This window comes from Cyanistes caeruleus, chromosome 5 (assembly GCF_971803275.1).
Source record: "Cyanistes caeruleus chromosome 5, bCyaCae1.hap1.1, whole genome shotgun sequence".
In the NCBI taxonomy this organism is placed as follows: domain Eukaryota; kingdom Metazoa; phylum Chordata; class Aves; order Passeriformes; family Paridae; genus Cyanistes; species Cyanistes caeruleus.
Window position 1 is genome coordinate 47,713,730 of NC_141705.1, and position 12,123 is coordinate 47,725,852.

The 12,123-nt window shown below is 36.7% G+C and overlaps 1 protein-coding gene across 12 annotated transcripts in view; it reads right to left on the bottom strand.

The window, feature by feature from the left end:
* GSTCD (glutathione S-transferase C-terminal domain containing) overlaps positions 1 to 12,123 on the bottom strand; it is a 46,360-nt gene that overhangs the window by 11,784 nt on the left and 22,453 nt on the right. For all 12 annotated transcript variants that reach the window (XM_086888309.1, XM_086888308.1, XM_086888307.1 and 9 more), the window contains one exon: positions 137 to 252. In XM_086888309.1, coding sequence (XP_086744435.1) covers positions 137 to 252 — 116 coding nt within the window. The remainder of the gene's footprint in view (positions 1 to 136; positions 253 to 12,123) is intronic.

Consider the following 12,123-nt stretch of genomic DNA (forward strand, 5'->3'; position numbering starts at 1 on the left):
ATATCAATAAAAGAACCTTTGGAAGCAGCTGAAATTTCAGCATTTGCACTTCTGCTTTGCTTTGTGGCAGCAACCACCTAGAGCTGTGAAGATGAAAGCTGAAAGAAATTGAACCACAAACAAAAATATACATTACCCCTCCACTGCAAAAATCCACAATCAAATCTCCAGGTTTCGCGAGCTTTGTCACTGCTGCTACCAAATTATTCAGCTGCTGCTGCTTCCTGAGAGCCCGGTCTCTAGACATCTTTCCTGGGGATGACAGAGAAAATGCCTAAGTAGTGATCAGCAGTTATCAACCCTGACAATTTTATATGGGTAACTGCAAAGCACTGCAAATGCAATTTATAGCTGAGATTAGAAATTACTGGAACACTTGGGCATCTTAATCCACTTCAAGCTAAATTCATATTTAACATATTAAATATTTGGTAGAACCTTCTCCAAAAATAACTTTCTAGTTGTTGCTGTTAATGTATCCTTAGGAACAAACTCATATAAGCTTAATGTAAAGCAATCAAACTCATGTAAACTCTGGCCTAATTCTCCTCCAATCCTGTCATTCATGCCCAGAGAGAATTCAAACACATTAACAGCAAGGTTGCCAAAATAAACCCTCATTTACTGTATCTATATACGCTATCCTTAAGCATTTTTGTTTTAAAACTTGTACCCTTTCTACTGTAAATTTTTAGTTTCCATACTCATCCGCCCTATTTATTTAAATGACTGCTAGTGCAAGGAGGTACTTCTCAAAGTGACTATTTCTACATAGTAAAGACTGGCTTTCTATCATATCTGTAACAACCAGAACTGGAAAAACTGTTAATTTCTTTCAAATGTGCTTGGTAAAGTCCAACACAGAGTTGCTTCAGATATCATGAATTAGTTGAGTCAGCACTTACGAATTTGTAAGGCTGTGTTTTGTCTCAGTGGGGCTGAGTGCTGACAGACCTATTAAAGACCCCTTTTTGCTTGTTCAGAAAGCAGAGTTTTACATAGATATTGGCAGTTCATCTTCACAGTAAGAAAAAAGTACTGAAACAACTCTTTAGTATTAAGTACAACTCCTGAAAACACCATCAAATGTTCATACTGCACAAAATTAGCAAATAGATTTTAGTATCCCTAAAAATCAAAAAGTAGAATAGTAACAAGTTTCATCAGCAAAAACAGATCCAATACTTAGTACTCAGTTAGTCAACCTCATGAGCATTAAATTAATAAGAAAAATAATTTTTTAATTATTTTTTAGTCTGAAGTCTTCAAAAACTCTAGCAATTAATTGTTTATGGTCACCAGCCAACAAGGTTCATCCTCCTTTACTGTGCAGGCAATACCTAGCAAATACTACCTTGAAAGATGGATAAAATCAATGTTGAATCAATAGGTCTTTTGCCTGCTCTACCTCTGTATTTTAAGCTTGATAGCCAGAATTAGAGAAACACAGCAAGCTGTGATGTGGCCTACAGAGAATGTTAGTTAGCATGGCTAACTAGTCCTTCATTACAGTAAACAGGCAATAAATTAAACTGAAACTTCTGCATCTAAAAATACTACAGCTCACAAGCTCCGTGATAGAAAACAATGTTAATTGCTGTCTTCAAGAAAAGTAAGAAAAAAAGTAGGTTGAAATTTAGCCCTACAAGGCAAAACCTCGAAGAACTTGACATTTTTATACAATACACTGAAAGACCCTCATAAAATGATTTCCTCTCTTCATGAGAACCTAACTGATTGCCATACAGTCCCAGAAAAATTAATTTTCAACAAATTGAAACAACAAAAATATTTTATTTGGCTTCACACATCCAATATTACTGTTAATACAGCCCATATCAAGCAGAACTTTTAAGTTTCTGTGGCATTCAGAGGTCTTGCACTTTGGCACAAATAAATATTAACTTTTCAGAAGGCAAAGCCCCCTTTTATTTTTGTATTACCTTGGTCAGCATTCAAGTTCATATAATCCTTTAGTCCCCAAATAATCCTTCCATATTTCTCAAGTTAAACTTGAAAAGTCACTAAAGCACACTTTAAAAACCCAAACCCCATGTATCACCTCTAAGAATTTAACCCTATTCAACTTTCAAGTCCTATCACAGTACATCTGAACACGCAGCCACCAACACGTACATCTAACACACAGTACGTGCATTCTCCTGTTACATACAGTAGAATTGCACACTTCTATTGTTTTAGCACGAGTATCTTTTCTATTTTCCATAAGCCACAGTTAACTAATTCAATTTATAACATGATTCTACTTTCCATGGAAATTCAGGGGAAATGTATTCATTGCTATATCAAGTACAGCAAAAAAGGCTCAGTAACTACAAAACAACAGATACAGTTTTACTGTTTCATACTAAGCTGAACAGGTTTTTCTGAAACCAATGGGTTTTTTTTAATGGTAGTATACTTAGGATAATTCAGGACATTCTAATTATTTTCTAACACCCATAATATCTTTTGCTAAATTCTTTTTGACACCTGTTGGCAGGTAGAGGGTGATATTTGCTTCTTTGTTGTGTGAGTTGTTGTACTTTTGTTTTATGGACTGGTTTTTTACATTTACAGAGCGTATTAGTTACATTAATCCAACAGTACAGTGGTTCCTGTGCAAGTACTAGGAAAAGCAGAATTCAAAAAGATGTAAGGAATGCAGCTCTGCTGACACATACTTAATGAAGAAATACTCTCAACAGCCAAAAATAATACCACCTTCTTCCAACTAACTGCCAAATCTTGCAATAAATACAATTTGGAAAGACAGTAACTTTGCTGAGGTCCATTGGTCACCGTGGTACTTGAACAATGCTCTTCTCCAACTTCAGCTGCTTTTATTAAATCTCAGTGGACCAGTGCTGAAAGTTGAAGATCTGCCCTCTGTTTCTGCAGCCTGGGACCACCTTCCAGCTGTCCCCTTTCACTGCACTGCCCTTTCTCCCTTCCCCTCCCTCCCAAACAGCAACCTGTTTGCTTTCAGCAACATCTGTTTCCTACTTGTTGCATCACCACACCAAAGGAGAGAGTAGATGTATCAGGAGATGGGCCAGCCAGTCTCAGCATCATCTCCAAGTATGCCCTGGCAAAGACACAGTGGAATCACAGTTTGAAATACACATCACATCAAAAAGCAGAGAGGCATTTGCAAGAGGCAAATGTGTCTCATTTTCTCCTCTATCTTTTATAATAGTGGAGGGAGGCAACTTTGAGTGGGCAAAAAGGATGATTCTATTTTTTGAGCACTACTTGAATTCAATACAGCAAATAGCATGTCTATGGCTTGTTCATTTGGGCATAACTCAAAGTAGGGGACCCAGCAAGTGAGGCTGTTGAGAGAAGTCAGACCACATCCTGTATTGGGATCTGAATACCTCCTCATTGATATAAATCTGTCCATTTAAAAGCAAAAAGTTACATTCCTATGGTTTCAGCTTTGGGAATAAAGCAGACTTTCACTCCAGAGTAGCTATAAAACAATTACCACCACAGAATGTACCTAATGAATTCCTCAACGCAATGTAGATTGTAGAATGACACTGACCTCGGCTCTCCATTTGTCAGGCTCAGTATAAATTGTTTTCCTTACGTTCAACTCCCTTATAGTTGTGAAATAACTCAGTCTGGCTGTTTGAGTGATACTGGGCAAAAAAGTATCTGTTGCTGGAAGTCTGCCTCTTAGTTACAAGGAATATACTTCTTTACTATGTGTGTTAAGCCTAAAGGTCAGACTTTGAGCTCTGACCTGAACACAGAATTCAAAGGCTGGCCTGTAACAGAGCCATTTTAAAGAACCTGTTGAATTTGATCATTAAAGTATTTCTTATAACATGGGATACCGAATCTGCTGGAATTCACAAAGAAAACATCATCAAGTTATCAAAAAAGTTTCACTGCTTTTACATTTTCTGCTCCATCAGAACCCTTTAAAATCAAATGCAACTGACTTAGACAATAGGTGACCTTTCAAAAAGCACTCTAATTGAAAAGTAAATGGAAACATTTAACTCTTAACATCTTCATTAAATTTTAAAGTAGGTATTTAATCAGCTTTTTCATTATATTGAGATATTTCTGTGTCCCTACCTTCAGTAATGTAAAAGTCTAATTCACATTTTGAAAGGCCAGGGAAAAGAATCATCCGAAAGAAAAAAAAACCAAACCACTCTGAAGCATCACAAAGTATCAACTATCCTAGCAGCCAAAGCTCTATGCTGGACATTTTATTTATTTAGAGAAAACTACAGCAAACCTTAATTTTTTTATTTTTCATTCTCTTGATCTTGTTGCTTTACCAAGACTTCAGTTCCAAGGTATAGCCAAAAGGAACCTGTAGGAGGAAAAGTATATGCTTTCTGGCTCTGCAGAGGATCTCACAGAGTTACAATGTGCTACGAAAACAGAGGGACCAGAGACCTGTGAATACCACCAGGAGAACTAAATGCTCACACCTTTTAAAAAGGCACATCCACAACAACTAGTGGTTGGTGTGGGTGAGGGTTTTTCACTGCTTGTCCCAGTGCTGCACTCCACATGTACACAGCTTACGTACAGTTCAGCTTCCTCACAAGCCTTCTCCAGGTTCTGTGATGAAAACAAAAAAGCCAAACAGTGCTTTTAGCACCAAACAGAATTATTTTGTACTTACAAAGAGAGATTGTAATAATTCTTGTAGGTTTTTTAATGCACACCGTCATGAGTGGAGCCCTCAGAGTGCAACTCGCTTCTCTCTAACCAGTATAAATTCCTTTGCAAAAACTATAAGATATGCTTTATTATATGTGTCACCAAGAGACAACATTTACCAACCTTTTATCTTTCCCCAAATTTATATTATAATATTAAAAGAATCACAAGGTACTAAAGGAAGCTTGCTCACCAAACATCTAAAGAGAAAACATAGTGTAAAGCAGAATAGCATCTTTGGTAATTGCCTGCTTCCTGACTCCATTAACACAGATGACTCACAACAACCTATCTTTATTTAAGATATTAATTATTATTTATTTAATATTAAATTATTAAATTTTAATTAAAATATTAAGTCTATTATAACACAACTGAACTGATGCATTTGTTTACAAAGGCTAAAACATTAATTCAATCAGATACAAGATCAGATAGCTTAGGGTTATTATTGACTCATTTGCTCTTTCTTTACATTTGAAAATTGCTGTTCTGATCTCTCTTACAACACAGTGGATATGAAAATGCCAATTTTCTCTTAAAACACTTTTCTGATTTAATTTCAGAAGTAATGGAGTTGGGGCAGTTTTTAAAAAACCCGAACCATCTCGTTCCAATTGTGTAAGTATTTCCTTACTTTTGCATCAGAGTTTTAATCCATTAGTCCTATCACAAAATATACCACTTTATCACACACTCTGCAAAAACACCCAGCAACACTAACCAAAGGGCTGTGCTTTTATAAGTGTCCTCCAGACCTCACCTCCTCCCATTTTTACATTCTCTCTCCATTCACTCTTGGAGAATTAAAATATGAGCTAGAGATTGAGTGAAAACATTGTTTTATAGATGAGGTTGCAATGCAGAAAACCTAATTTTCCTTTCTTTCTAATACTTACTTTTTATGGAATAGCTTGTTTTATAATATGCCTGTTTGAAGCAAAAGCAAACATATCCTGAAGGCCAGAGTGTATTTTTATGAATAAAAGCAATCAGCAGTCACATTTATCCACACATTTCATATGCAGGTGGTTGGGGGTTTTTTTGTTGTTCTTTTTTCTGACCTGACTGGATGTTTATCAAAACATATTCTGGAACTATGAGGTTTGGAAACACCCCACATGCCATTACTAGTTGGTAAAAGGGCATGTAATGTTTACTTTTTTAAGAGGTAACAGGCACATATGCCAACTCTGCAGCTTCACACATTTCCAAAACCAGCAATCTCTATTAAATGAAGAAAATTGCTATTAAGTTATCTGGGCATAGTTGGAATGTCTATTTACTATTTCCTATCAGAGCACTGCATTAATTTAGTTCATCCCAAAAATTAGATTTCCAGGAAAGTTTTGTTTTTAAAATAACCTCTGAGAAGCTTGGTACTAACAAATGGCTTAATAAAGGCCAACATTTTTTGCCTGGAGCCTCCTTACAGCTGAGAACACAGGGCTACTCTGCACTTGGCAGCTCAGAAGGCATCAGTCTCCATCTGCAAAGACCAGACTTCGAACAGTTGCATTTTCCTGAGAAGCCTCAGAGAATGAGCAGTGTTCCTATAGTTACTCATTTGCACATATTGTAAAACTGGCCTTAGCATACACTGGGTTGGGGGAAAACAAACAAACAAACAAAACCTCCTAAACATTACAAATGAAGCCAATAAACTACTGCTGTGGAGAATGTACAGCATACACTTTGAATCAAAAGGTAAGGATGGAAAAGAAAATCCCAGAGGCCATATTATATAAAGTTTTTTATGATGAAATGTGATGATGTTTTAGCTACAGTCAAGGGAGTAGGAGAAGAGAATGCTACAATGCGTGATTTGAAATATATTGGGCAATAATCAAAAGGACAGGAAAGACAACTGCACTCCACAAGAGCATTTTATAGGGATTTTTTTAAATAGGAGTCCGTCCTGATGTTACTAGCCAACCTGCTCTTTATTAAGGCAAGCTGTGCAAAATAGTTTTATCACTTCAGGCACAAAACCCTCCTGCATCTCACATACACTATCTTGGTGTAGTCTAAAAAGGTCAGACAGCTATGAAAACTGACCCTTGACAACCTAAGCAGGAACTTGGCCTGCTTTCTTTTTTTTTTTTTTTTTGCATGAAAGTATTTTAAGCAAGAAAAGAGTAAGGCACCTTTAAAAACCATAAAGACATAAAGATACTAGTAAAAAGAAATCAAAATTAATGTTGAGGTCCTCCAGAATGTAACTACGTTTTACTTCAAAAAGATTTGTTGTTTGGTTTTTCCCAATTGCTTATCTTCAAAACATTTCTTCTAAATATTCAGCAAAAAACAAACTAGAAAACAAATACCTAACACAATGTTAACACATTAATCTACTATTTATACTATTTTTAAAATATTTTGTACTAGATTATGAAACCTCTATATGTACTTATATTAATGAGTGCTATCCACACTATTATGTATTTGCTAGCCATGCTCTTCCAAGTTTTTCACATTATAATATTGCCAACAGCAATCTTCAGAAAAATTATGTGTCAGCACCTTTCCCAAAACATTAGATTAGTTCCCAAGTTCTCAGCTCCTACACATTTGAGCTAATTAACAAGGTCTGTTCACCCTTCTTCTCATTATGAAGCCTTTGAAATTCATACTTTTAAGCTATTTTTCTAGAATCCCAAAGATTAGGAAATTGTTTTGTTTTAAAATGTCATGACAGAATTATGGGCAGAAAAAAAAAGACCCTGAAATCACCCTTGTTTCACTTATTTGCACATGTATTCATACACTGCCTCACTTCCACTCTTCTTTCTTCACCTTTCTGCATTACCTTCACTCCTTTTAGGGTCAAGACTCCACCAAGTCAGCTATTTTGCCTGTATATTATGCTCCTTAGGTGCCCAAACCCACCTATCACGGCAAAGTGTTTAAGCTGTGAGGAAGAAAGCACAGCAATACAAAATTTAAAAAGTGAAAGATGATAAAACATTTGGAGAAGAATAAAGGAAAGGGAAAAGCAGCCTCTGCTATACTAAATGTGGGAAAAAGTCTCTAACACCAAAAGGAGTGCTGTTCTACCTACACCAAATATCAGCAATGTCTGGGTTTGGGAGGCAGAGGCTGCTCACTGTCTGCAAAATATCTTCAAATGAAGATGTCACTGCCTGACAAGGAAACCAGAATCAAATGTTTTGTTTACTTCTCACAAGCCTCATGTACTGATTAACAGCTACTGCCTTGCTGAGAAAGGGGGATTGAAGTCAGTTCTCACCAGGGACTAAGAGTGCTTGTCCTTGTAAAAACAGGAGAGCTCCTTCCCCAGCAGGAACCAGAGGCAGCTGCTGCTGAGGTCAGAGCAAGGGCCAGAAGCCCCTGCCATTCACACTCACAGCTGGCCAGCAGCAGCTCGCCTGCAGGGGACCAGCTCTCAGCAGTTAAGAGGCAGTAGGAACAGAGATTTCCCTTTCTGAGCTCCTTTTGCTGAATTCTTTATAACTGATTGTTAAGGAAAAAGTAAGGACTGAATTACCTCTGTACAGGAAGTCGTGAATTGCAAAGAATTAAAGGAAAGTCCGAAAGACCCCTTCTGATATATTATATACACACCAACTCATTGATTCCCATCACCACTCCTAATTACATATTAGCTATATTAATAATTTGGATGGTTCCTGTCTTTGATTTGCTTATCAGTAAGAGTGAGAGAGCCTGAAATAATAAACCAAAACCCAAAAAAGCTGCTTGGAAGAAATGCTTCATTTGGCCCTTATGTGTCAAGCAATTGGACAACTGGCTGCAGGACAAACAGCAGGACTTTCAGGTTAACTTTACACATTATGCCTGTTTATTTTACAAAGATGAATGGCTGAAGAAATTCCTCCAGAACATGCTGAAGAAAAGGAATTTCATCCTTGAAATTTCACCTTGAATTTCAGCCATTATCAAAATTAAATCCCACGCTGCAAAGATTTGATGACTGACATTTCAATATGCAAATAACATCATTTCACAATGGCTGAATCTAACTTCCAAAGGCATCTGAATTGCACATAGAAAGACCAGTGTTACACATTTATCCATGCTCTAAATTCCATCTGCTCTACACACTGCAATTACCATAGCACTTATAACTTGATCCTGTATAAATCTGGAGTTTATGAAAATTTTAAGAAATTCAATCAAATTTGCCGTATGAAATGAGTGTCTTTGGTATTCATGTGGTTTATGTTAGCTAAAAGGGCTGAAAAAACATTCAAGAGTTCAGAGGAAATATAGGACTTACAGAACTCCATCATAAGGTTTTAATTCAGTAATAGTAACTGCTTGACCACTCAACTTTTTCCTTTCATTTCTTTTTTTCTCTAATTTTGAAGCAAAGTTGGGGCAGAAGGGAATCAAAATGAACTGCAGTTTAGATAGCAAACAATTATTTTCTTTGAATACATAGCTAAGTAGGATGTTTTCTATACAATTTAAGTGAGTCACCAGCTTTGGATAAGTGCTCTTTTAATCTCTGAACATCAGTATCTGCTTGTGCCAGGTTACCAGTTTACCACTGTAAATGCTGATGATCAACATTAAAGTTTGTTTAATCTCCATAGTTGCATTGGAATAAATAAACTTTTGCCATTAGTAGTTCATATGACAGATTTGAGCAAAGCAAACAAACAAAACCACCACTAACAAAACATTTCTATCAGCACTTCTTTCCACAGTCTTTTCCCTCCAGTGCTTTCTCGGGCTATGAAGGCACAATGAGTAAGCCATGAGTTGCTGAGATGGCAGTCCCTCAGCCGTATTTAAGAGCCTGTTACAGAATCCCTACTGTGCAGCTTTGTAGGTAGCACACCACAGCCAACTACAGTTACTAGATTGTCTTTAACATGTCTGTGGTGCTCTTAGTAACCAGTTTGGGTTGAAACCAACATGTATCTCAGCATTCTCGCTTGGAGAAGCTCTGTAACTACCTAGAAAGAACCAGACCACTTGCTAATCGAGACTGGCATTTTTTCACTATTAGAGAAAAAAACCCAGGCTTTGTAACAAATGTTATCATAAAGACAAGCAGTCCATTGGTACTCCCACCACCTTTAAAGTTGTAACAGATATTTATCCACACTAACAGAATCAGGGCATTTTGCAGAATGCCTCTGTTCCAAGTGCTCCTTTTCATTGCTGTCAGTAATCCAAACCACCCATTCAAATCCTGCCAAGTTAGGTAAAGCACAAATTTACTATAATCAGCACAAACAAATTATGGTGCAGTGGAAGACAAACCAATTAAATAAACAGAATAAATATCCACTCCTTTCCTTTTAATATATAAAAATATGGGTGTGGTCGTCTGGATCATATTACATGCAATAATCACCCATTACCAACTAATGCTACTTTATTGCACACTTTACATCAGAAAAGATTGTGAAATTAAAGAATCCTGCCATGAACAGGAATTCTTCACAAGTCAAAAACATGCAACATGAAGACAGTAACATTTTACATCAAGTTTAGAAGATGAAAATTAAATAAAATTTCAAAGTGTTTCAATGCATTTCTGAAGTACTACACACTAAAAAAAAGGGCAAATGACTTTCAAATAACACAGAACTATCAGCTTATGCTACATAACACATCACAAATACATTCCCAGGTTTTCAGAGCATGTATTATAAAATACAACATAAGAGACAAGTTGATTATAACAATTCAAAAGCTGCCTGTGATGGATTTTTTTTATTTTTTTTTTTTTTTAATTCTGGCTAATCCAATGTAAGGTAACCTCAGAAACACTGATAAAAAGCCAGTTGTGTACACAATTCTCCACTACTCACGTACATGCTTGACAAAAGAACAGAAGAGGGTGTTCTGTTACTATAAGGAATAAAAGTACCCAAGCTTGAAAATACTGTCACAGGTTAACTCATTTTCCTGAAATCCAAAGCAGAGGCAAAAGTGAGTTTCCAAGACAACAAATACATGAAATTGGCACTTGTTGACCAATCAATTGTTCTAATAATAAAAGGCTCCTTTTTCTTGTGTCTTAAGCAGCTTTGTGCCAGGTGGCCTTTTGTATTATTCTTACATAGTTTATGAGAGCAAATAATCAAGAAAACCCATAAATCCCTTCAACCATCTTTGAAACAGAGATCTGGCTTTAAATGGGGAAAAAAAAGTTAATGAAACTGTGGGCACCAGCCCAGTACTGCACTCCAGTTCCCCAGGCTTCGCAAGTCGGAGCATTAGGACACAAAGTCATGACTTCATTTGGCCCTTCCACAGCGAGCGACTCAGAGCAGCCAGCTGCAGACAAGGAGCAGCACTTTCTGCATTACACATCACTTCTGCTTACTCTACAAACTACCAGCATACTTAAGGCCACCTAACTAAACAGAAAGGTCATCCATAAACTTATCTCCCGCACAAAAGTTCTATACTAATTAGTTTAGACGAGAAAATGTACAACGGTATCCTCTTCCTCTTCATGTCCTCATTTTGTTACTTTATGATATGTGAACAAAATTAGACAGTTTTGAGGGGATGGAGAGAGACAGAAAACTGTGCACCATGAAACAAAGTCAATTAAAACAGCTTGCTGAATTTTTGTAAATTGAAACCAACAGAAATGAAAAATTATGAACTCATTTCCAAGAGAAATTAATCAGCTCTGTCAACTAAACAAAGACTCAGACTAAAGAAATATCCGCCTTCAGAAACTTAAAAAGGAAAACATATCTCCCACTAACTGCCAGAAGGCATGTTCATGAAACATCTGCCTTAATGAAAAAATACACAATTAAACATGGACTTATAAACCTAAGATATTCAAACAATGATTTGTAGCATGTTGTGCAGCAAATGGGCTTTGACACAAAGTTTATGTGCCAGTATAACGTCAAAGGAGCCAAAAGCTGGAAAACAAACAAAAAAAAAACCCCAGCACAAAAAGTCATTACAGCTATGTTTTTTTGGATAAGACCTCTGGAGGCCCTACTGCCCTTCCAGTGCAAATCTCAGAACTTTTTCCTTCACCATCATTAAATGTGGATAAAGAGTTGTGGTATTGGAGGTCATACAGACACATTTACTCTGTCATCATCTTTTAATGCTGATGCAGAAATTGATCTAATAGGTCACCGAGTATCTGCTGCTACAGACCCTGCCATCACCTAATAAATTGTAAGGGGGGATGTCTAGCACTGAAACATGAATAGTTTGTAGACTTTACAGCAGTACCTGTCAAAGAAATGCCTCAGTAGTGCATCTGCTAGGCAGTGCCTCAGCTAGTAGCTCTTATAAAATCAGTTCTAAAATATATAAGCACACATTTCTGATAAATGGCTATCATTTATAAATGAGGACATGCTAAAATTACTACATAAGGAGGAAAGTAAAACCTCTGTACTGCAAGGATTGTCTGGTATATTTGAACAAATTTGGCCTGTCACATGTACA